Source organism: Musca domestica, unplaced genomic scaffold (assembly GCF_030504385.1).
Source record: "Musca domestica strain aabys unplaced genomic scaffold, Musca_domestica.polishedcontigs.V.1.1 58, whole genome shotgun sequence".
Taxonomy (NCBI): Eukaryota; Metazoa; Arthropoda; class Insecta; order Diptera; family Muscidae; genus Musca; species Musca domestica.
Genome location: NW_026712360.1, coordinates 1,530,070 through 1,557,378, shown reverse-complemented (window position 1 = coordinate 1,557,378; position 27,309 = coordinate 1,530,070). Strand labels below are relative to the sequence as shown.

The 27,309-nt window shown below is 35.4% G+C and overlaps 1 protein-coding gene across 10 annotated transcripts in view; it reads right to left on the bottom strand.

Annotated features, from left to right (window-relative positions):
* The window catches only part of LOC101888418 (heterogeneous nuclear ribonucleoprotein L), a 263,137-nt gene that overhangs the window by 68,912 nt on the left and 166,916 nt on the right, over positions 1–27,309 (bottom strand). For 7 of the 10 annotated variants that reach the window (XR_009343724.1, XM_059128975.1, XM_059128979.1 and 4 more), the window contains one exon: positions 20,943–21,014. The exons of the other annotated variants lie outside the window; for them this stretch is intronic. Coding sequence is in view for 5 of the 7 variants with exons in the window: in XM_059128975.1 (XP_058984958.1) it covers positions 20,943–21,014 (72 nt within the window). In the remaining 2 variants the exon portion in view is untranslated. The remainder of the gene's footprint in view (positions 1–20,942; positions 21,015–27,309) is intronic. 10 annotated transcript variants of the gene reach the window in all.

Here is a 27,309-nt window from a genome sequence, read left to right as displayed (position 1 = left end):
AATAAGTAGTGGCCTAAGCAGGCCTTATTGTACTGAAATTTTCATCACCGCCCCGATGATTAATCATATATTTTTTTAAATTTATTTTCATAAACAAAAAAACATTTTTTTGTTGTCTAAAAATACTTTTCAAAAATCCAAGTCCATTGTCATCTTTGTCTAAGTCGCCAGCGGCGGCGGCAGCCGTAGCAACTTTGCTTTTGGATATTATTTTCATAATCTTATGATTTGTTGTGACATTTACAATGACAACCAGTCATCACATTTAATCTCTCGCCAGCCGCCGGGCCAGAAATACCTTCCGGTCCCTCTCCCCCTACTCGCACCTCCGACAAAGACGTATGAGATTTGGTTATTTTTATTTTGTTTTTATTTTCTTAATATTTAATAAACTATAAATTTTACTCATCAAAGATGTTGCAGACAATTTGTGGTTTGCACAAAAGTCGAGTGAGTGCAGATTTTACGTTTTTATGGGTAGGTTTCGGATGATTTGGCCGATGGGATGAGTGGGGAGATCCCACCGCTGATGAACACATGTGGCTAAATTTTTATCAAATGAGCTGTCACTTTAAAGAAAATTTCATTCATTATGGGATTTTGGTTGGGTTTCTTCTTCATTCGATGAGTGAGGGAGAGAAAAATCTTATGTGTGGGAGATGGTAGAGAGAGGAAATTTATTTGTTTTTGTTTTGAAAAAACGGAATGTTTACAAATAATTTATTTTATTGCAAAGAATGTCACTTCTAAAGGCAAGGTTTCGATACGACCATAAATCATTTGTGGTGGACATGAATGGAGTATGGGTGGCGTATGAAGAATGTCAACACTTATACGTATCCTTTAAAACTTAATTTTTTGAGCTCTGGAGATCAGTATCTTTTATGCCCTCCTACTAGTATGGAGGGTATATTAGGTTTGTAATTCTGTTTCTAGCATCTAGAAACATACATACATATAATATAATATTGATCAGCATTAAATTATATGTCGATTTAGCGATGTGCGTCCGTCTGTGGAATGTATATTATGTCTGCAGGACTTTTAATATTGAAAATGGGCCATGTACGCTCCCTTTTTTCGGTATTTTGGTGATTTAAGCTACATTATTCACCGGATTTGTTTCAAATTTGTAATTTGAAGTTCGTAATGGATGCTACAGCCTATGACACAAAATTGTCTGTGCAGCTCCATGTCTTCATATAGCCCACATATTCGGAATTTTCATGATTTTAGCTACATTATTCAACGAATTTTTCATTCAAGTTTCGCATTTTAATATTATAATGGTTTATGACAAAAGTTGCCTATGCAGGTCCACGTCGTCGTATAGACGATTTTATTATAATTTTAATATAATTTTATTTATATATAATTTTAATATAATTTTAAACGGATTTTTTATTTTTTTTTTTTGAAAATTTCCAAAATCGTTTCAAATGGTGGATGGTATTGAAAGATCGGCTCGGCCGAACTTACTGCTTTTTTACTTGTTTCTTAAAGAAACATAAACTTTTCAGAGCATGAAAACAAAAAAAAAATCTAAAAAAAATTTCGTCAGTAAATATAGGGAAATTACTTCAACACTTTTTCCTCCGTTTCAGATAGTGTACTTCTTTGTGAAACAAGATATGCATGAACATTTTTTTAATGGGAATTCTAAAAAAAATAATCTCCTAAATAAACAAAACATTCACTTAAAAGAGGTGGTGTATGATTAACATCAACACTTATACGACCTGAGTATATTCAATAAACAGTTTTTAATACCCGAAGAGAGCCCTTTTCTGGAGCATATAATTTCTCTGTTATCGAAGAGTGTGAGAGAGATAGAGAGAGGAATGGTCATCAAATCTCAGATCACTCTTCGATTGCCTCCTTTACCAAAAATTTTCGTTCTATTTTCTTCAATGAAATGTCTCGCCAGTAACTGGGGAATGGCTTTCTATAGAAAAGTCTACTTAGTGGTCTGAGGAGATCTTCCTTTTGAAAATAGTAGCTACTGTTATTTCTTAAAGAATTTTTTGTATTTGGATTTTTTTAGAAAAAAAGTCCCGTCATGAGATCTGAGGACTTTTGCATAGAAAAAATTGTCTGATGCATTACTTTCTAAACGTCTCCTCAGGGACCTGTGCATTTCTTTTTTTTCTAAAGAAAAAAATCCTCGCTGTCCGTGGAATTTTTTCCAAAATCTCGACTGGTTCTAAGGATTTTTTCCATTCCAGAAAATCTATCAAAAATCTCAAATTTTTTAATTAAATATTTTCCTAAACACATAATTTTCCCCAAATGTAATTTCCCCCTCCCCATCATTTTCCAAACAGCCTTAACATTTACCTTCACATTGCAAATAGATTTGCCAAGTATAAGCCGCATAAAAGCTATTTTTCTAGACAGTTATCGGTTATTAAACAAAATATGAAATCCAACACCCCGCCGGCACCTCCACACGATCCAATGATGCGCACACACACCCGATTAATAAAACAACACCTTGAATTTGAAAAACATTTTTAATTAAAATATCAACATATGCTTTTAATCAGCTCACAATTCAGACACAATGTTACGCATCCGAACGCCAAACAGCTAAGCAGGCAGTCAGCCGGTTTTGCTGCTAGCCACAAAGTGACATTGACCTTTGTTGAGAATCAAAAACAGAAAAAAATATTTTTGGGGGAAATTTATGAAGATATTGAAACTACTACAGCGGTGGGGGTCTAATAAACAAATTGAATGAAATGAAAATTTCTTCAACAAATTCTAATCAGCTCTGGCAAGGCAATGAAGCAGGCAGAATCATCCGCCTGCGATATTGGCAATTTTGTTGCAGTAAAAACCGGCCGTTAAAGGCGGCTATTTTTGTTATTAAAAAAAATACAGTGAATTTTTTGTTCGCCTAGAAATTTTAAATTAAAATAGTTTCATATTTTTGCAAGGTTTACTTTTTCACTTTCACTACCTCCTCTTCCTCCCACCCTCACTGTTTTAATTTACATAATGTCCATGTGTAAAATGGAATTTATGAATCGATTGAAATTATGATGTTCGTGATGGGAGGAGACTATAAATAAAGAAAATAAAAAAAAATCGAAAGGAAATTAAAAACAAATTTTTTGATGGAATGCATACGCCATCCAATAGCCTAGTGAATTAATGTGACATTTGCGAGATGAGTGACTCAATAATTTTTCAACATTTGAGGAATCTTTTTGATGCCTGTGATTCGTCGAGTTGCTAATTTAAATTGAAATGCAATTCATTTGAAATATTTTTCAAAATTTAAATTTTGATTAAATCATAAATATGAAGCAAAGGAGCGTATGAGTGATGTCAACACTCATACGCTAACAAGAATACCAATATCTAAAGAAGAAAAATTCGTAGGAAAACTCAGGCTCAAGTTTTTTCTATAGAAAAAATTCGTAGGTTCACTGGTCCAAATTTTTTCTATAGAAAAAAAATTGTGAGACCTCTGGTCCAAGTTTTTTCTATAGAAAAAAATTCGCGAGGACCTCAGGTCCAAGTTTTTTCTATAGAAAAAAATTCGCGAGGACCTCAGGTCCAAGTTTTTTCTATAGAAAAAAATTCGCGAGGACCTCAGGTCCAAGTTTTTCTATAGAAAAAAATTCGCGAGGACCTCAGGTCCAAGTTTTTTCTATAGAAAAAAATTCGCGAGGACCTCAGGTCCAAGTTTTTTCTATAGAAAAAAATTCGCGAGGACCTCAGGTCCAAGTTTTTTCTATAGAAAAAAATTCGCGAGGACCTCAGGTCCAAGTTTTTTCTATAGAAAAAAATTCGCGAGGACCTCAGGTCCAAGTTTTTTCTATAGAAAAAAATTCGCGAGGACCTCAGGTCCAAGTTTTTTCTATAGAAAAAAATTCGCGAGGACCTCAGGTCCAAGTTTTTTCTATAGAAAAAAATTCGCGAGGACCTCAGGTCAAAGTTTTTTCTATAGAAAAAAATTCGCGAGGACCTCAGGTCAAAGTTTTTTCTATAGAAAAAAATTCGCGATGACCTCAGGTCCAAGTTTTTTCTATAGAAAAAAATTCGCGAGGAGCTCAGGTCCAAGTTTTTTCTATAGAAAAAATTCGTGCGACCTCTGGTCCAAGTTTTTTCTATAGAAAAAAATTCGTGCGACCTCTGGTCCAAGTTTTTTAACATTTTTTAAAAAATTTCAAATTTTTTCAATTCCTAATAAATTCCAATATATGCATTAAAAATCCATATTCGTTAAATGTCCTCTCCAAATTTGTCACAAGTACTTTTCCTCTCCCAATTTAAAAGGCATTTAAATATTTGACTCACATACAAGACATTGTGACTGGGAATTTTCGCTGGCCGGCATGGCTGGTCTTCTCCTAGGCTATGTATCTACATACAAACTCATATATATGTACAGTACACAACATGGCTGGCTACACTTAGTCATCTATTGATGGCTCATTTGAACGGAGGCGACTATTTTTAGATCAATTAAAGTCAAATGTGAAAAACCAAAGAACGCGGTGGCAATTTGCGCTTTCTGCAAAAACATGTTGGACCATTTGGTGTCTGCTTCGCAGGTTGTACGGAAAGAAGGAGGAGGACCAGAGGCTGGAGGGTTAAATGTTGTACAATTTTTATCCTGGCCACCTATCAACACATTCGTGATTTGCTTTTCCAAGAGCGCCAACAGCCCAGAGTTTATGTCTGACCAGCCAGCGAGCCAAGCAGTCGACCAGCCAACCCATGTTTCCACATGAATACCTTCAACAGCAAATTATTTGACAACAAATTATTTGACAACACGGTCAGATGTTTGTGTGTTCGTATTTATTATTATTTGTTATTAATAAAGAATAGAGACAAAATGAGTATGTGTTTTAAGTGCCTAAGAGGGAGGGGTGGGAAAATTGAGGGTAGGAAATAGATTTTGAGGAGGAGATTTAAAAACTGAATATTTTTCAATATTCGAAACTGAAAATTAATAATTCCAAAAGATTATGGCCTGGATGGTTTACAGAGATTGTGTGTAGAAAATATGTCTTAAAAATTTGAAGTTGAGAGATAGGGGAACATTGCCAAGGAGTTTATAAAAATGTACTGAATACGTATGACTAATATTCATAAAATCCGAAATAAGCATCTCACCACTGGGGCGTATGATCAATAGCCTTAAAATAATACGTATTATCATAATTTGTGTTATTGTTAGGCCTCACAACAAAAATTGAAATTATTTTGACCCACTGTCTCTCTAGGAGTATTGCTTACGAAAACCATCATCCTCCCAATATTAATTTTCATCATTTGAATATTCATTTTTTGTTTCTCCTAAGCCATGAAGAAACTGTTCTCTGCCATTTACACTTGACGCACTCAATTAATTAATTAACGGCTGCATGTGTGTGTGTGTGTTTGTTCAGCACTACTACTTGGGTGTTGATATTCCCGCTTGGCTGATTGCACTTTGGTGTGCAATTATATCTGGCAAATAATTTCTTTCAAATGCAACGCAGCAAAAAAAAAAAATGAAACGAAACGAATACAGCCAGGCATTGTAGCGCATAGGTGGTGGTTCACACCTTGCATATGACAGCTGAGTATGAATTTTTAATTAATCATGAATTTCCTGCCTCTTCGATGCTCACTCACTCCTCTCTCTCACTCTCTATCATTTTCTATTGCCCGTTCTATATTTTTTTGTTGTGATTGAAGGATATGCCTGGCTGAATGCACAGCAAAAATGAAAAGCAAATCATTCCACTTCAATATGTAAACCGTGTGCTGGGCAATTGCTTTGGATTTGCCGAAAAAATTAAAAATTTATTTGAATAGAAAATCGGAAAAAATCCTTTTTGATTTCTTTTGTAAACGAGCATTGAATGAGTATGGGTAATATTGATTTATATTTTCTCTTTTTCGAATATAATTCAAACTCCTTTAAATTGTTTGGGAATAGAGCGTATGATTTATAGCAATACTCATACGCAGGTATGAACAACTTAACAAAGGCCAGTGCATATCTACGAATGAGTATTAGCATAGCTTACACGCTCTGCATCTATACAAGCTATGAGATGTGTAATGAGGTATTTTTTACAGAAAAAAATTTAACTCAGGGCACGCAAAGAAGATAACAATTAATATTGATTTAATATCCGACAATCTTTTTTATAAGAAATCTCCATATTTTTTAACATGGACCTGATGTCTTGATCAAATTTTATTAGTTGTCAAAAAAACCGTAAATATTCTTACAAAAATTCTCTTTAATAGGATGTTTCACTTTATCCCCTTGCGTATAAGTGTTGACAGTAATCATACGACCCCCTGTCCAAAAAAAAGTAATAAATCAATTGTCTAAAGCCAATAAAGTCTCTTATCGGCATTTCAACCTCCACTTAGCCATAAAGAATTAGCCAAAGCTAGAAATATGTCCTCTTTGTATGAAATTTTGAAATAATTATTTAATATTTAATCGCAATTAAAAGAATTAGAAATTTTCTGATAAATTTTAAGAAATTCTGGGAACTTTTTTTCATGGAAAAACTTGGACCAGACAGCCTGGGAACTTTTTCTACAAAAAAAAAAAGAAATTTTTCCTACAAAAAGATCTTGGTTCCGGCAAATCTTGTTTCTATAAAAAATTGCTTTTTTTTGATAAAAATGAACTAGTTTTCTTGTGGAACACAAAATAGTGTTTGCCTAAAAAATGTTTAGGCATTTTCAAGGAGCTATTTCACCTTATACCCTTGCGTATAAGTGTTGACAGTAATCATACGACCCCTTGTTCAAACAAATAATAATACATAAATTGTTTAAATCCAATAAAGTCTCTTATCGACATTTCAATCTCCTCTTAGCCATAAAGATTTTGCCAATGCTAGAAATGTGTCCTCTTTGTATGGCAATTTCAAATAATTTCCATGAAAATTATGTAGCATTTGAAATGGGGTTTCGTGGGGGGTTTAGCTTCTTTTTGGAGAATAAAAACAAAGCCCTTTTTATGACCCAATCATTTTCAGGCTTATCTCGAAAAAGCCATTGATTAATCACCCTTTTAATATTAATTTTATATAATTTCGGTTTTTTTTCTTTCTCGCGATGGAAAGGAAATTGAAACTGACATTATTTGGAAAAAATATTTTTTGTTCATTTTCCATGAACGAAAATTTAAAATGACACTCGTTTAGGGTCTGCTTAAAGAAAATGGCAAAAAAGAATCGTTCTTTTTTGGAAATTTTTTTCTTTCTCTTGTGTAGCCAAGGCATTAAGGCCTTCAAAAGCAGTAGCAGCAATGTGACAACAATGGCCATCATTATAAGACAGTATTATGTCCTTTCAATAGCATTGCACAACACCAGTCGTCATTCATGTTCACACAGCTGTTGCCAAAAAATTGTTGCCATAAACTCCAATATATAAAAATGAGGACCTCCCCAAAAAAGCAACAGCAACAACAATAAAAGGAAGCTCTTTAAGGGAGGAAATGAAATGGAAAAAATGTGAAAGCTGTAATTCCTTAAGATGCATCATGTGTTGGCTGGCTGGGTGGCTGCAGCTGAGCTGCCTGCCTTTACATCATTCTGCAACTCAACAAATTGCAATAAAGTAAAAGACAAATCCTTCTTTCTCCTCCTCTCCTCACTCTCTCACTCTTTCCTAACGATTTCCCAAAAGAGCTGTAAAGCTGGGCAAATGATGGAGAAGAATACCAAGGAAACAATGGCAAGAAACTTCAATACCAAAATTTATTAATAATCATTTGGAAAAACACCCCATGCTCACACACACAAACACATAAAAAAGGACAATAGCAAGGAACATGGTTATTGTTGTTGGCATGCTCATACTTTTCTATGGATATTCATTTAATATCCTGCTCCACCATTCATTGTTTAATAATAATAATAATGGTTGCACGATATGTGAACAACACGCTCCCCGATGCCGATGCTTACCATCCATCGCCACATCTATTGCAGATTTCAATTTTCTGTGTGAGTGTGTGTCGTAAATATTTACACATGACTGGGATTTACCCGTCTATAGAAAAAAATTCGCCAGGACCTCAGATCCCATTTTTTTCGCCAGGACCTCAGGTCCCATTTTTTTCTATAGAAAAAAATTCGCCAGGAGAAATTCTATAGAAAAAATTCGCCAGGACCTGGGGTCCAAGTTTTTTCTAAAGAAAAAAATTCGCCAGGACCTGTGGTCTAAGTTTTTTCTAAAGAAAAAAAATCATGGGACCTCAGGTCCCATTTTTTCTATAGAAAAAATTCACAGGATTTTAGGTCTCCCTTGGATTTATTTTTTGCTTTCTTTTCTTAAATTGTTGTCCATTTCTAATGGTTTTTTTTTTGTTCTCTCTCTCAATTGGTCAAATGAAATCCTTCTGGCCAAAAGTTGCAGAAAAGTGGTTGATGTGGAAAAATATTTTCTTAGGTCATAAAAAGAAAAACAATGAAGAAATAAAAAGAATTTCTTTCTGTTAAACAATTCGACCACCTAAACCATTCAAAGTTTTCTTCCCACAAAAATAAATGTCAAAGTTTTTTCCCCCGGTATTTTCTTCTTTCCCTCAATTCCCGAGAGAGAAAACTGCTGTAAAAACCCCAAAAGATTATCAAAGTATTTCGAAAAGAAATAATTGAAAATTGCATACGAGAAGATTATCTGGCAAATGTTGGCCGGGGAAGAAAACTAACTAACAATTGCCACAAAGCGATGTGGAAAAGTTCGAACAAAGGAAATAGGAAAGAATTCGGGATTTGAAGTTTAGCCATAATTAGGGAAAAACTACATGGGAATGTGGGAGAATGAGGGGTGGTTGGAAACTTCCAGAGTCAAACAAAGTTCCAAGGGGCGTATGAGTTTTTTTATTTCCTTTGGGAGTTGGAGGGAAAGCGGGCGTATGAGTGTTATTTTTTAATAAAACATTTTTATTTAATAATTTAAGTTAAAATTATTTATAATGCCAGAAAAATGTATATGTTTTTTTTCGAAACCAGCTTGCCTCAATTTAATTAACATAATTAAAATGTGTTTATAATTAATTGCAAACAAAATCAATCAAGTGATTTAAATGCATGAATATGCAAAGGAACACATTTAATTGTGGCGATTTTTATTTGTGAGAATTTTTTTAACAAATTACATTTAAATATCAATAATTAACTTATTTTAAATGACGTTATGAAGGTTCGGAGAAATAAAAAAAAAAAAAAAAAAAAAAAAAGCGTATGATTGATACAAATAGAGACAGTATGGCTAATATATGAAGTATACGCTACGAAACAAATGGTCATTGGTGGCGTATGAGTTGCGTTGTTACGTATACGCCCTCAACAGAAGATCTTTTTTTCTTAAATTTAAAAAAATATATAAAAATCCATTTTTTCCATCTCATCCCTAAGTCTACACCCTATTCTCCCCAACTAAATTTTTATGTAACCATTGTCCACGAATTTTGTACTTTTTTCTCTCTAGAATTCTAAACCCGGATTCTTGCATTTCCTTGGCTAAATTCAACTTTTCACTGGCATTGTTATGTGTTTTAATGCCACAATACAATAGGTAGGCAGTCATACAACAAAAACCATCAACAACAACAACGTCAAGTACCGGAATTAACAGCGAAGGACAATAGCAAACGGATGTAACGAACATTAAGTTATTGCTGGCGGAAAGCATCAATACCAAAGGAGGTATGTGGCAGACAAAAAATTCGCAGGACGACAGGACCATGTTTTTTCTATAGAAAAAAAATCGAGGGACGTCAGGACCAAGTTTTTTCTATAGAAAAAAATTCGAGGGACTTCAGGGCTAAGTTTTTTCTATAGAAAAAATTCGAGGGACGTCAGGACTAAGTTTTTTCTATAGAAAAAAAATTCGAGGGTCCTCAGGACCAAATTTTTTCTATAGAAAAAAATTCGAGGGCCTCAGGACCAAGTTTTTTCTATAGAAAAAAATTCGCCAGGACGTCAGGACCAAGTTTTTTCTATAGAAAATAATTCGCCAGGACGTCAGAACCAAGTTTTTTTTCTATAGAAAAAAATTCGCCAGGACGTCAGGACCAAGTTTTTTTGTATAGAAAAAAATTCGCCAGGACGTCAGGACCAAGTTTTTTTCTATAGAAAAAAATTCGCCAGGACGTCAGGACCAAGTTTTTTTCCATGGAAAAAAATTCGCCAGGACATCAGGACCAAGTTTTTTCCATGGAAAAAAATTCGCCAGGACGTCAGGACCAAGTTTTTTCCATGGAAAAAAATTCGCCAGGACGTCAGGACCAAGTTTTTTCCATGGAAAAAAATTCGCCAGGACGTCAGGACCAAGTTTTTTCCATGGAAAAAAATTCGCCAGGACGTCAGGACCAAGTTTTTTCCATAGAAAAAAATTCGCCAGGACGTCAGGACCAAGTTTTTTCCATAGAAAAAAATTCGCCAGGACGTCAGGACCAAGTTTTTTCTATAGAAAAAAAATCGCCAGGACGTCAGGACCAAGTTTTTTCTATAGAAAAAAATTCGCCAGGACGTCAGGACCAAGTTTTTTCTATAGAAAAAAATTCGCCAGGCATTTGATTTTTTTCTATAGAAAAAAACTTGGTCCTGATGGCCCTCGATTTTTTTCTATAGAAAAAAAATCGAAGGACGTCAGGACCAAGTTTTTTCTATAAAATAATATAAAATATGTTAGAATAAATAAAAATCATACGCCAGAAATAATTAATATTAATTATACGCCCTGAAGAAATTTACTTTATTTTGCCTGTTTTCAGTTTTTTAAAGCTGCTTATTTTTTCTCATCTTCAATAGGCCTTAAAGCCCGTTTCTTTATTGCATCCGAACTCCATTTTGATTCCAGCGGTTAATTCAATTTAAAAATTTAATTGCATTTTCAACGTTTTGCCCTCGGTATCTCCCCTTTGGTGTGTCGATGTATAACACAAACATTTCCTGTTATCCTTTTTATGATACAGTCTTTTTTGTTGCTCTTTTTCCGATGGTCCTGCCTGCCTTCTGTTGTTGTTATTATGGCTTTGGCAAACATCATCAAGAGGAACGAATAACTAAAGCTCATTTTATGGCAAATTAGACATGGCCAAAATTGAATTCTTTATGAATTTCCACAAAAGGACCGGCACCATAAATTGGGAGGGGGAATTCTTTTCATCGTGGCTTGTAAGAGCAGAAATTGTTACTTGAAAACCAAGCCAGCAGGCCGGCCGCCATTAATTTCCCCGAAGACCAACGAACCAAACTTCAATTGACTTGTTCCGAGGTTGGTTGGTTATTTTTTCGCAACAACTATCAAAGAATGAAAATTGTTGTGGCGGAGGAGAAAAAAAAAGGTGATTTTTTTTCTTTGCTGACCACCTTTATAAACAACACCATTAGTGGTGCAGGGGCCAAGGCACGCTTGGCTGGAGTAAAAAAGTAACTAGAAGAGGGAATAAGCAATTCCTGGGCTTATTTAATTTTTTAAGCAATAACTGATATTATTTTGGGATTTTGATGAGAGGGTGAAAGGGGTCTGCTGATTTTTTATTCTCATTTTGAAAACAATTTACAATTTATTGAAAATCCGCATTAAATTTGAAATTTTTGCAACATGATCAGACAAAAGGCCTTTGAGAAGTATGATTGATATTAATTGAGTACTCTGCAGCGTATACTTATTATATAAGTTATACGAACCATCTTTCAAAAACGGGGGGAAAAGGGTTTTTCCATGACAACATTATATTCTAATTATCCCAACGCTTATGAAAATATTACATTTCCATTTTCTCTTTGACTTCTTTTGACAGCATTTTAAAGTCTAACTGACTGACTGACTGGCTGACAGACAACTATTCATTTGAAATTTCCTTTCATTGCTTCACAGAGGCTGCATTCAACAAATGACAGAAACCTGAACGTCAAAACCTAATACGGCTGATTATGTTCTCTCTCTCTAATAGCTTGATTAAAAGAGCTTCAGTGGAAGATGAGCTCGCTCGGCAGTTCATTATTCAAAATTCTTGGGAACTCTTCAGTTAATGGCCTTTTCATATGCAAATGCAAAAGAGACAGACCACATGTCACACAGACTTTAATAATAAGCCAGCGTTTTCCAGCAACTCTTTTTTGTAACAGCTGGCTTTGAGAGGAAGATGAAAAAAAAACGAATGAAAAAACTTGAACACCATTTAATTTATTTAATTAAAATATCTTCATTAGGATGTCTAGTGAAGAGAGCCACACTGGAGAGAGAGAAAGAGAGCACGATAAGTTTGAGGCCAACTATTATTCACTATTATAAATAAAATGAACAGAATGCCAGCCAATCCGACTTAGCTCAGAATGTGTAGCATGAAAAAAGCCATTGCCTGTGGCTAAAAATTAACCAGAAACTAAGTTTTAATTGAATTTATTTTTTGTTTTCCAAACTTAACTTTTTTACGCTTTTTTTTCCTGAAAAAGAAATCAACAGTTGAATTGGGAAGCAGGAGCGAAATTTTTAAATAAATTGAAAGGGGTTTGAAGTTTGGGTATTTTGGTTTCGAATTCTTTCTCTGTAGCAAAAAAAAAAAAAAAAATGTCCCGAAAGTAACTGGTGAATTCTTTGACCAGAGGTCCTGACGATTTTTCTTTTCCACAGCAAAAAACTTGGACCTGAGGTCCTGGGTAATTTTTTTTTTTTTTAGAAAAAAACTTGGTCCTCAAAGGTTCTGGCGAATTTTTTCAATAGAAAAACTGGGGCCTAAGAGTTTCTGGCGGCCTGACGGCCTGTGAATTTTTTTCTATAGAAAAAACTTAGTCCTGACGGCCTGTGAATTTTTTTCTATAGAAAAAACTTAGTCCTGACGGCCTGTGAATTTTTTTCTATAGAAAAAACTTAGTCCTGACGGCCTGTGAATTTTTTTCTATAGAAAAAACTTAGTCCTGACGGCCTGTGAATTTTTTTCTATAGAAAAAACTTAGTCCTGACGGCCTGTGAATTTTTTTCTATAGAAAAAACTTAGTCCTGACGGCCTGTGAATTTTTTTCTATAGAAAAAACTTAGTCCTGACGGCCTGTGAATTTTTTTCTATAGAAAAAACTTTGTCCTGACGGCCTGTGAATTTTTTTCTATAGAAAAAACTTAGTCCTGACGGCCTGCGAATTTTTTTCTATATAAAAAAACTTAGTCCTGACGGCCTGCGAATTTTTTTCTATAGAAAAAACTTGGTCCTGACGGCCTGTAAATTTTTTTCTATAGAAAAAACTTGGTCCTGACGGCCTGTGAATTTTTTTCTATAGAAAAAACTTGGTCCTGACGGCCTGTGAATTTTTTTCTATAGAAAAAAACAGGGACCTGAGAGGAACTGGCGAGTTGTTTTCTATAGAAAAAAAACTGGAACCTGAAGTCCTAGCGATTTTTTTATGAAAAAAAAAACTGACACCTGGGACGTCCTGGTGATTTTTTTCTATAAAAAAGTCCTGGCGATTTTATTTTTTTCAAAGAAAATAACTTAAACTGAGTTCCTAGGATTTTTTTATTAGAAAAAAATCGCAACTGTTATCCTGTGAAATTCTCCAGGAGTTATTACATGTCCTTATTTTTTCCTTTAATTTTCCTTTTCTTTGGACTCAATTAAAGCCTCGCGCTTAAAGTATCTTCCATTTTTCAACAAGTCCTTAAATTGTAGTCCTATTTTGATCGCCTTTAAAGTACTCCTAATTAGACGGTTTTTAGATGACTTCCAATCTCTTGCTCTCTTCTGTAGCCAAATTCAATGCCTCTTTTCCTCCTCACCTCAAAGGACACCAGGAAAACTCCTCGGCTATCATAGTACAGATAGGGAAAAAAGGAAGCCATTACCTTCAACTTCTTATCATTAACATTTTAACAAGACAATTTGCCAGGTTTCTTCTCTCTCCACCTCCTCTCCACCGGAATTTTTTTGATAAGGAATGGTCTGAGTGAAAATTTCAAATTGCCGAGTAGCAGTAGCAGGCCTTGATGCCTTGTTAAAGTTTTATTACTTTATTATTATGCAATGGAACTTCGTTTTTTGGCCAGTCACCAATGACACCGTCGCCATTTACTTTTCAGCAGCTAGCCATGGCGGCTCGATGATACCTTTAGAAGTACGAGGCCAAAAAAAAAAAAAAACAGCAGATGTTACTGCAATTGGTTGTCGCTTGGGCTGAGCTGGGCTAGATGGTGAGATGGCTGCTCTGGTGACACCTTGTATGGGAGAATGGGCAGGAGGGGTCAAAAAGTAAACAAACTACAAAACTTTGAAGTAAGCACTTAAAAAGTCATTTTAGTCTTCGAAGAGCGGCAGCAGCATCATTTCATCCTTCCAACCATCCAACCAACCATTAAGCCAAGCCATTTTCAGGCCAAGAGATTCACGCTGACGATCTCCGAAAAACAAAGTTAAGTCAGTCATTGGCTGGTCTAGTTGTCTCCATTTCCATCTTTCGCCGAAATGGATATTTTACAGCTCTGGGTTTAACACCGCCTAACTACGGCATGGTGTCATTCTGGTCTTGTTCTACATTTTTCCAGTTTTTCCTGTCGTTATTTTCTTTAACTGCACAAAAGTAGTTAAAACTTTACAAAAGTCAAATACTGGCAAAAGTAAACTGAACGGACGGACAGACAGAGCGACCGACAGACCATGGAAGAAAATGGACTCTGTTATGTGTCGTTGCCTAATGCTGTTGTTAATGTCTTTGTTGTTGTTGTTGGTGGTGGTGTTCTACAAGAAATGAAAAATAATCAACGTTTGGTTTCTTGACAGTAACGTTGCCAGGACAGCAGTTACAACCTCCCACCCCCAACACAGAGCTGTCAATATTTGTTAGAGTTGTTGTTCTAGTTTTTCTTAAATTTTCTTTTCTGCTCAGTTTCCGCTTCCGAATTCAAACAGAAAAAGAAAATATGGAAATGGAAATATTACTGCTGTTGTCTTGAAGGTTTTAATGACCACAAAAAAGAGTTCCTAATATATTTTCTATAGGAAAAAAACTTGGAATTGATATCTCTAGATTTTTTTCTATAGAAAAAACTTGGACCAGACATCCTGGCGAATTTATTTTCTATAAAAAAAAACTGGAATCTAAGGTCCTCTCGATTTTTTTCTATAGAAAAAAAATTGGACCTGAGGTCCTGGCGAATTTTTTTCTATAGAAAAAAAAAACTTGGACCTGAGGTCCTGGCGAATTTTTTTCTATAGAAAAAAAAAACTTGGACCTGAGGTCCTGGCGAATTTTTTTCTATAGAAAAAAACTGGGACCCGAGGTCCTGGCGAATTTTTTTCTATAGAAAAAAAACTGGGACCCGAGGTCCTGGCGAATTTTTTTCTATAGAAAAAAACTGGGACCCGAGGTCCTGGCGAATTTTTTTCTATAGAAAAAAACTGGGACCCGAGGTCCTGGCGAATTTTTTTCTATAGAAAAAAACTGGGACCCGAGGTCCTGGCGAATTTTTTTCTATAGAAAAAAACTGGGACCCGAGGTCCTGGCGAATTTTTTTCTATAGAAAAAACTGGGACCAGTGGTCCTGGCGAATTTTTTCTATAGAATTTTTTTTCTATAGAAAAAAACTTGGACCTGAGGTCCTGGTGAATTTTTTTCTATAGAAAAAACTTGGACCTGAGGTCCTAGTGAATTTTTTTCTATAGAAAAAACTTGGACCAAAGGTCCTGGCGAATTTTTTTCTATAGAAAAAACTTGGACCAAATGTCCTGGCGAATTTTTTTCTATAGAAAATCTTGGACCAAAGGTCCTGGCGAATTTTTTTCTATAGAAAAAACTTGGACCAAAGGTCCTGGCGAATTTTTTTCTATAGAAAAAACTTGGACCAAAGGTCCTGGCGAATTTTTTTCTATAGAAAAAACTTGGACCAAAGGTCCTGGCGAATTTTTTTCTATAGAAAAAACTTGGACCAAAGGTCCTGGCGAATTTTTTTCTATAGAAAAAACTTGGACCAAAGGTCCTGGCGAATTTTTTTCTATAGAAAAAACTTGGACCAAAGGTCCTGGCGAATTTTTTTCTATAGAAAAAACTTGGACCAAAGGTCCTGGCGAATTTTTTTCTATAGAAAAAAACTGGGACCTGAGGTCCTGGCGAATTTTTTTCTATAGAAAAAAACTGGGACCTGAGGTCCTGGCGAATTTTTTTCTATAGAAAAAAACTGGGACCTGAGGTCCTGGCGAATTTTTTTCTATAGAAAAAAACTGGGACCTGAGGTCCTGGCGAATTTTTTTCTATAGAAAAAAACTGGGACCTGAGGTCCTGGCGAATTTTTTTCTATAGAAAAAAACTGGGACCTGAGGTCCTGGCGAATTTTTTTCTATAGAAAAAAACTGGGACCTGAGGTCCTGGCGAATTTTTTTCTATAAAAAAAAAACCGGGGCCTGAGGTCCTGGCGAATTTTTTTCTATAGAAAAAAACTGGGACCTGAGGTCCTGGCGAATTTTTTTCTATAGAAAAAAACTTGGACCTGAGGTCCTGGCGAATTTTTTTCTATAGAAAAAAACTGGGACCTGAGGTCCTGGCGAATTTTTTTCTATAGAAAAAAACTGGGACCTGAGGTCCTGGCGAATTTTTTTCTATAGAAAAAAACTGGGACCTGAGGTCCTGGCGAATTTTTTTCTATAGAAAAAACTTGGACCAGAGGTCCTGCCGAATTTTTTTTCTATAGAAAAAACTTGGACCCAGAGGTCCTGGCGAATTTTCTTTCTATAGAAAAAACTTGGGCTATTACAAGTTTTGACTCGAAGGTTTCTTGAATACAAAAATAAGGTGCTGCGATTTTTCCATAGACAAAATGTTAATGTGAGGTCCTGCAAATTTTTTTCTATAAAAAAAAAAAGCTTGAATGCGAGGCTCCATTTTTTTTTATTTTTTTTAATTTTTTATTTTTTTTTTTTTTTGAAAAACCCTTCGATTTCAGATTTGTTTCTACAGAGAAACCATAGACCAGAGAAGGAGAGATCCACACAATTTATGAATTTTCTTTATTACCAAATTGAAAAAAATCCGGGCGTATAATTGTTATTAATATTGGATTGGGGGCGTATGATTAATATGTTAAATATACGTACAGTTAATAATATTATTATTTCTCTTTTTTACGGTTCAGGTATTGCTCTTCTAAGCTTGTGCTAAATATTTAAACGATTTTCATAATTTTCTATTTATAACGGAATTTTTCTCCACCCCTCTTCTCCGCACCTCTCTCGACACCCAAAACAAAATTGTTCACATTTTAATTAACACTTTAGGATAGGCACTTCAACCCAAAAAGTCCTTCAGCCATCTCATGGCAAAGTGATTGGCGTCGATGCTGGTGGCTTATGAGCAAAAATATTAGCTCTTCAAATTAAAAGTTGTGAATTTTATATGGCTGCTTAAAAAGCCGAACTTCCTGTTTCCCTCGAACGCTTGAAAGAGTAGGTCCTTGTTTATATGTTTCCAAAGGAATTAAGTAAACGAATTTCACATAATCCAATCCTTCTACACCTTCTCCATCCCTCTTCTTGGGACAAATAACTTTGTCACACAATCGGTGATTCACCAACACCACCACCACCAGCACCGACATACATGAGGCTAACATACTTAAGATTTTCTCACACATACCCCGACATATTTTAGTGGCAAAACTTTCATTCACCCATTCTCTCATGTAGTCAATGCAGAACACACAAATACACCTACAATTAGGAAAGAAAACTGGCTTCGCCTCTCGCCCCTTTTAGTAATGACGTATTTAGGTTGTCAATGCTAAATATTTGCGCAAGAATGTACCAACGAAACAACAGCAACAACTTTAGCAGCAGCAGCAGTTAAACAACAATTTCATTAGAAATGTTGTCAACTCTTTTCGGGTGGCGAGGAAGGGTGCTTAGGAGCAAGGGAGGTAAAGAATAAGTGTTTGCATACATACATATGTATTTTATTGCTGTTGTTGTTGCTGCTGGTTTTGTCGCCAGGTTGCCTTGTATTTTGGAATTTTATTTTCTATGCTGCCGTTGCCTCTGCTTCAGCTACGTTTTAGGCATTCGCTCTAAAGTGGGTCAAGTGTTTTACGGAAATAAATTCCGTAATTGCTTTTACATAACCCATTTCTTGTCATTGCTTCGGAGAATAGCTAAACAACAACAGCCGCAGCAACTACAACAACATCAATGGCTAATAGGCTTAGCCGAAAAGACTTTAGACTTCCCAGAGATTAAAAGGTAGTTGTTTTGTTTTTCGTTGAGGAGTTCTTAATGAAAAGCAGTAGGAAAAGGTCTTTTAAGGATGTGAATGGAAGGCAGGAGAGATTTGGTTGTAAGGAAAATTAATTGGCTACGAGAAAAAGGATTTGGTTTTCCACAGAGTACAGTTTTTCTATAAGAAAAACTTGGACAAGAGGTCCTGGCGAATTTTTTTCTATAGGAAAAACTTGGACCAGAGGTCCTGGCGAATTTTTTTTTATAGAAAAAACTTGGACCAGAGGTCCTGGCAAATATTTTTCTATAGAAAAAACTTGGACCAGAGGTCCTGGCAAATTTTTTTCTATAGAAAAAACTTGGACCAGAGGTCCTGGCGAATTTTTTTCTATAGAAAAAACTTGGACCAGAGTTCCTGGCGAATTTTTTTCTATAGAAAAAACTTGGACCAGAGGTCCTGGCGATTTTTTTTCTATAGAAAAAACTTGGACCAGAGGTCCTGGCGAATTTTTTTCTATAGAAAAAACTTGGACCAGAGGTCCTGGCGAATTTTTTTCTATAGAAAAAACTTGGACCAGAGGTCCTGGCGAATTTTTTTCTATAGAAAAAACTTGGACCAGAGGTCCTGGCGAATTTTTTTCTATAGAAAAAACTTGGACCAGAGGTCCTGGCGAATTTTTTTCTATAGAAAAAACATGGACCAGAGGTCCTGGCGAATTTTTTTCTATAGAAAAAACTTGGACCAGAGGTCCTGGCGAATTTTTTCTATAGAAAAAACTTGGACCAAAGTTTCTGGCGATGAAAAGTATTTTGAAAAAAAAACTAAAAAATACCGAAGTGTCGATCACCTCAGGCAAGCGCTTCGCCGGAAGTAGTCCAAAATACCAACATTTCGGGCAGCGTGTGTGGGTTTTATTGGCCGTTTGAAGGTCATTATTCGTGCCAAAGGCAACCAATTCTAACAAATCTAAACTTATTCTAAAATTTGATGCTATTTTTTGCTTTCATTCAATAAAATTTAAAAAAAAAAAATGTAAAAATTATGGAGTTTGACTTTACTGCAGTTTTTTTATCTCACCCTGTAGATGCACATTTCTTTCTAGAGAATGAAGGAGGAAAGAAACGTAGAGAAAAAAATTAAATTAGAAAGGATTATAAAAGGAAATCTCTCTGGCGCATACTTAATATAACAATCATACGCCTCCGAGGCTCCAGAAATTAATATTAGTTATACGCAGGAAAGAACTTTGTTGTTACTATGAGTTGCTGATTCCATATGGCAAAAAAACCACAAATTTTGTTTTGTTTTTTAAGGAAATTATAAATCAGCACCTGAAACGAGTTCTAAAAATGACCAACTTCCTTCTTTTTGATTTTGAAAATTCGACCCCAAAAGTAATATTTGATAGAAGCTGTAGAAAATTAGTTCGATTTTCCCATCGTTGAATATCCTTTGAAACTATAACTCCGATATTTCCTTGTTTGAAAAATTCCGAACTTCCATAAAGATGAGAAAGATTTCAGTCTTGAATTTTTCTATATATATTTTTTTCAATTGAGAAAATATTTGAATCCTTGCAAAATCCTAGACAATTGGGCCACAAAAGTAATATTTTGCTGGAAGCTGTAAAAAACTAGTTCCGTTTTCCCATCGCTAAGTACCTTTTGAAACTATTACTCTGATATTTCCTTGTTCCAGAATTTCCGAACTGTTATAAAAATGATAAAATATTTGAATCAGGAGGAGGAAATTACCCTAATTTTTCTTTTCAATTCAGAGAATATTTGAATCCCTGTCAAAATCCTAGCTCCCCATTTTACCTGTTTTATTTGCAAAAGTTCTACTCCAGACTTGAAAGTCATGTCTTTAATTCTCCAAAAATTTTGGCAAAATAGTGAAAAGTTTTCCCACAAATGCTTCCCCTCTTCCCTCGCCTCTCCTCCCCACCCCTCCTCACATGCTACAAAGCTCACCAAGATCTTGGCCAAGTGCTGGCATAGGTTTCCAGTAAAACTTCTAAATTGCTTTAGATAATTTGGGCAAAAATCTCTTTCGCATAGAAGACTGACTGGCTGCCTGCCTGACTAACTAATGAATGAATGAATATCTGCATATATATGTGTAGCTAAGGGTGGGGGTTGTGGTGGTGGATGTCTGCAATAATTTGTGTCTTTGGCTGGAAAGTGGAGGTAATAATGTCTTGGGTAGGGAGATGCTAATGCTACGTTGGCTGGCAGTGGTTTCCTGCAAAGTTTTGGCTCTCTGCTGCAGTATTACCTGTAATTAGTTATGATAGCCAAAGTTAGCAAAGAATACACACACATACACCCAAACACTCTTCCATGACTGCATTTATTAGCAAATTATGACTGCAGTGCAAGGCCAAGTGAGTGCTGGGTTTCTCACTGCCATACTCTCCCTCCTCCCCCCACCATAACCCAAAAAATACATTCGGAAAGTTTCTCAAAACTTTTCAACTAGCTTCAAGGAGGGCCAGCAACAGAACTGAAAGAGCTTCTGCTTCCCGGCTTTTGCTTAAAAACTAAACTAAACTTATTATACCCAGGTCGCCCCCAGGGGGATTAGTGGCAGGTTCGCTTTCTCAAGCAGGAAGTCTATGCTATTCTTGGGGTCTTGACAACAACAACAACATGAACAACAACAACAACAGTACCATCTAACATGATTTAATATTAAAATTTTGTGTGTATGTGTCTCGCTTGTTTGTTTGTTTCTGATTTAGCTACGTCATCTACTTACTGTACTGCTGAGCTCGAGTTCCATAGAGTGGCTCCTGAAGCAAAGGTGAACGTCCATTGGTAATTTCTTTAACTAAAATTAAAGAAGAAAACACCAAACAAAAATACAAAATTAGAAAGAGGTCGGATAACTTCAGGATAAGAAGTGACAGAACAGAAGAAGGAGAACAATAGACAATCATCATCATCGGCATCATCATCTGCATCATCATCAACAGTAACAACCAATGAAAAAAGAAAAAAAAAACAATGCAAGGCAAGAAATTTGTCAGGGGTGTTCTTGGGGTTGGGGGTACCCTCAACAAGGTGTAAAGAAGGGGGGGAAATGGCCACAATTATTTATGGAAATTGGAAACATAACAGAGCCAGCACCAGCAATGGAATCACAAGCAAATTTCACTACTCCATCATCTCATCATCCTTCGCCTCCTAGCCACACTTCCAACAACATCACCCTACCTCAAGAAGCTACTTGAAAGTAATTCTCCTGGCACTTGAACTTTTCGGAATTCATTCCAGCAGCAATATTTCAATGGGTAACCCCTCCCCCTACCTACCTCTAATGCGTCCAAGTCCTTCTTCTCGTTTCTAGTTAACACTCTCTAATGGATTATCACCAGCTTCTTCATAAGCACTTCTATTTGAATAAATTTTCAAGTATATTCGTTGGGGGCACCTCTCCCCCTCCCCAGCCCCTCTTACATTGATAGATAGTTTCTTATAATTCTACATTTCAATGGTTGATTTAATTTATTTGATTTGGATACAAATTAGAATTCAGTTAAGTGGTGGAGGGTGAGTGGGGAGAAGTGGAGAAGAATGGGGAGAGGGGGGGATAAGAGGCAAGTGATGAATGCAAAATGAGATTTTATGAGCAGGGAAGGGAGCTAGAAACACTTTGAAAATGTAACTTTTACTTGAAAAATGATTTGCATAGAATTGGAAAAAATTATAATAAAACGCAGAGAGGGAGGGGGGAACGGAAAAATTGAAAAAAAACTAAGGGAGAAGTGGCAAAGGCGTGTTAGAAAAAATAAGGTGAGGGGTTCAAAACAAACAAACGTTTTTTGCTCTAAAAAAATCAGGATCCAAATTCTCTCTTTCGATATTGAAAAAAAATCGATCGAAATGAGATAGGCTCATAGTTACTTTTGAGGATCCTCATTCTGAGTCTTTTTATTTATATCATGCCATCCGTCAATCCTTCCATGAATTATTCTAAGCAAAGTACAAGTCGCATTTATTGCCGGATCCAGATTAAATTTTCCAAAAAACATTTCTATGGCCCAAGGACGAAACCTATTGAAATTGGAGATAATCGTTGTAAATTGAGATATAGCTTCCATTTATATCTTCATCCGATTTGCCTTTTAATGTGCACTTAACGTGTAATATTAGCCCAAATGGGATGGAATTGGGCACTTACCACCAAATTGAGCATAGAAACAAGTATGCCAAATTTGATGGAAATCGGTTCAGATATAGCTATAGCTCCCATATATATTGTTCTTCCGATTTTATAATTTTTTCCCCCGCAGCCGTAATATGCACTCTATAACAACGATATTTGGGAAAATATTTCAAATACAGCTCAGAAATACCATTCCAAAAATTTATCAAAATCGGTTCAGATTTGGATGTGGCTCCCATATATAACTTCGTCCGATTTGAGGTTTATTGTGCACCAAACGCCGAATATCCGCCCAAATAGTATGGAATTTTGCATACACGACCAAATTAAGTCTAGAAACAAGTATGCCAAATTTTAATCGAAATCGGTTCAGATATAGCTATAGCTCCCACATATATTTTCCTTCCGATTTGATATTTTTGTCCTCCGCAGCCGTAATATACACTCTGTAACAATGATATTCGGGGAAATATATCAAATACAGCTCAGAAATGCCTGTGCTAAATTTTATGAAGATCGGATTCAGATTTGGATATAGCTCCATTATATATCTTCGTCCGATTTGAGGTTTATTGTGCACCAAATGGCCATTATCAGTCCAAATGACCTGAATTTTGGCACATCCAATCGAATTCAGGGTAGAAGCAAGTATATCAAATTTGGTGAAAATCGGCTCAGATATAGCTATAGCTTCCATATATACCTTAATCCGATTTTAGGTCTATTGTGCACCGAATGGCCAATATCAGTCCAAATCACCTGAATTTTGGCACATCCAAGCTAATTCAGCCTGGAAGCAAATACCTCAAATTTAATGAAAATCGACTCAGATATAGCTATAGCTCCCATACATGTCTTTCATCCGATTTGGTGTTTAAGTCCCTCACTTTCGAAATATGTACCCTGTAACAATGATATTTGGCACCAGATATCTTATAGAGCTCGGAAATACCTTTGCCAAATTTTATCGAGATCAGTTCAGATTTGGATATAGCTCCCATATATATCTTCGTCCGATTTGAGGTTTATTGTGCACAAAATGACTCCTATCATCCCAAATGGCCTGAATTTTGGTACATCCGCCCGAAGTCAGCCTAGAAGCAAATGCTTCAAATTTGATTAAAATCGGCTCAGATATAGCTATAGCTTCCATATATACCCTAATCCGATTTTAGGTTTATTGTGCACCTAAGGGCCAATATTAGTCCATATGGCCTGAATTTTGGTATATCCGAACGAATTCAGTCTAGAAGCAAATACATCAAATTTGGTGAAAATCGGTTCTGATATAGCTACAGATATTGGTACCAAATATCAGATATAGCCCAGAAATATCTGGTTCAACTTTTAACAAAATCGGTTCAGATTTGGATATAGCTCCCAAATATAGCTTCGTCCGATTTGAGGTTTATTGTGCACCAAAATGGCCAAAATCAGTGGAATGACTTGAATTTTGGTACATCCGACGGAATTCATCCTGGTAGCAAATACCTCAAAAATCGACTCAGATATCGCTATATCTTCAATGTATATAAATCTTCCATCCGATTTGTTGGTTAAGTCCCTCACTTTCGTAATATGTACCCTGCAACAATGATATTTGGCACCAGATATCTTATAGAGCTCGGAAATACCTTTCACAAATTTTATCGAGATCGGTTCAGACTTGGATATAGGTCCCATATATAACTTCATCTTTAATTGTGCACCAAATGGTCAATATTAATCAAAATGACCGCTTAACCAGCGCCGAAACGCGTCGCATACTTCCAATTTTCAATGCCAAATCCTTAGGTCATTAAAAGCTACAGTCAAAAGAAAAATTTATCTGAAATTCATTTCGAGCGACATTTTTGCCATATCTAATGAATTTGATCCCTGATTTTTTTTTTCGGAGAAAATACTACAAATATTTGTGGTTATGTTGAACCCCTCTGCCTTATTTTTTCCCACAGGAAAAACTAGGCTCCCCCATAGATTAAATAAAAAAAATAAATGAATATTTTAATAGAAAGAAAAAACTCGATGAGAAGTTTGGTATATTTGTTTCTCTCCCCCATTCCTCTTTATCTCCCCCTCTTATTAAAAATTATAAAAACAATGTTAAACACAAAAATATATACTTGAGATAGGTCAGTGCAGACTTGAATGTTGTTATTTAACACAGTTAACTTTATTCATTCATCAGTTGGAAAAAAAAAACAACAACAAAAACACTAAAAATAACAACTTGATACTGCTACTGCTCATCATCACCATCTCCTCTAACAACAACATCATCATCATCGTCATTATCATCAAAGCCATAAAATCTCACACAAAAATGTTTGTTTTTATCATTTACTGTTTTTATGCAAATCAACGATAATTCTATTCATATTTAAAAGATAGGAAAGTAAACAGAAACAACAACGACGAGAGTGTAGAGGAAAAAACAACAAGGTAGATGACGCGAAGCAACAAGCTTTATGGCTTAAGTAGGAGTTGCTATGTTTGCTTAAAATTGGCATAAAACAAAGCCAAAATAGGGAAACGCAACAAACAGATTAAACTCTTCAGAAAATTTGTCCGGAAAAGAAAGAAAATTCTGGAACGAAGGTAAGAAATTTTGTAGATATAGGTTCCAGAAATTAGGACCTGTTCAAATTTTCTTAGTTACAAGGACTTTTAAGAGATTTATGGATATTTTTGTCGCAGAAAAAAATTAGGTTAGGTGGGTACCTTGAAATAATTTTGTTTCTACATTTCGAAGCTGTAAGCCTGCAAATCTTGTTCACAGCTGCTTATTCTTATCATTAGAAGTTGACAAAACCGTAGAATATTTCGGAGTTATACCCCTATAATTCATGTCAAAAGTCTTAAAAAAGAGAATAAAGTCTTAAAAAAAAAACAGAATAAATTTGGACAAAAATTTAGACATTTGAAGATAAAGTTCCATGGGTTCCATAGGCCAAAACGTACCTCATCGAAATAAGATTTTTATACCCTAAGTCTCTTTGGACTAAATTTAGACATTTGGAGATAAAGGTCCATCGGTTTCATAGGCCAAAACGTGCCTCATTGAAATAAGAGTGGTATATCCATTTCAGGACATTTGGAGTCGTGAAGAGATGTCCGTCCGTCCGTCTCTCTGGCTGGTGCGCACGATAACTTTCGAAAGAAGTATTTGATTTGGTCTAAACTTGGTACATCGCAATGTTATTATTAGACTTAGGTCGAGTTCGGTCAAATATTGGAATAAACAAAACGATCATAAAATCCGAAAAAAGTATTCGGTTCTCTTTAAATTACACACATCAAAATATTTTTATTAGGCCAAGATCTAGTGTGAAGATGGGATATATCGGTCAGAATTTTGGTCAAAATTTTGAGTATCCATGAAACTCATAAAACGTCAAATCAACATCCGTTTACATTCGGAAGTGGTACACCTCAATATTTGTATCAACACAAGGTCCGTTATTAACATGGAAGAGATCGGACCATTACTTTTGGTACCTCCCCCACATAGGGTTCAAGATTTCGAAGAACAAAACGCTCAAAGATAGAGAGCTGAATATGCTATATATCTGCGAACCCCTTCTTGTACCTCAGCCACAAAGGGTCAACATTTTGAATACTCTTATCTGTCATAAGCTGTGAAACAAGTCAGCGATTCTTTACAAATTGCTATATCTAAAAATAATTCTCTCAACCGGAAATTTGAGATGAATACGGAATTTATGATTCCGCATAAAATTGCATATACATTTTAGATTTTCTTGTTATTTTGCCCATATCGCCCATAAAAATTATCACATATAGTCCAAACCTGGTCGATAAAGTCCAAACCTAACACGTCACAGTATTTATATATTATTTATTTCTATCATATTTATTTAGGTCCGATACGAAATGAAGAATATTGGTCCATTTATTCGGCACCTACTCCATAGAGGGTGAAAAATTTGAATAATCATAACACAAGTCAAAATGTATTAAAATAATCGAACATTGGCTGAGGTTATACATTTGTCGGCAAAACCGACTTAAACTTTTTCAGATAATGGCCGAATAGTTCTGGACCGAGTAAAGATTTTTTTGTCCATCTAAATCTTCTGAAAAATTTGTCGAAAATTAATTTGGAAGGCGTCTACTTAATGTCCATACTCATACGCTACCTATACTAAGGGTAACATCCTGAAGAATGGAAATACCCTAGCTAATCATGCCAAATTCTAAAAATCTAACGGAAAATATGCATAATTTGCATTTGAAAGGCGTATACTTAATGCTCATACTCATACGCTTCGAGGGCCTAGGAAAGATGGGCTGAAGAATGATAGCTTATCTCTGAATGTGCCAATTTTTTAAAAAATACGAAATATTATATAATTCGCATTATCTTTCCGAATATCAAATTTTGATATATCTTTACATAATTTTTCAAATTGGAATTTTCTCTTTTATATATACAAAAATGTCCAATTTTTCAATACTTCTTCGACTCACATATCAAAACGCCCTTCCCTCTCCTTCCTACCTCATCTTATGAATCACTCTAGAAAAATCGCACAGGCTATTCTAAGAACATATCATATGCCGGCGATTAAATGGATTACAATTCCAGTCATGTAATTAGTTAATAATACAAATTAATTCAGCAACACAACAATGGCCAGGTGGTGGTGGCGGATGGTGGTCAAAAGGGAGGGGTTGGTCACAAAGTTTGCACAACAATTTGAGCAAATAATTGGTTATTGTTTTTTTTTTTTCTATTCTATTCCCAAGCACTTTGTGCCAATAGAATAACGCTTTTGCAAAGTGGAAAAGTAAATGAATAGATTGAGCTGCTGTTTTTTTTTTTTAATTTGCCCAAAGGCGGCCCCCATTTAACAAAATCAATTGCCACTAATCTGGGTAATTGAGATGAAGAAAAAAAATTACAACAACAACAAAAAAAAAACAATTATTCTAA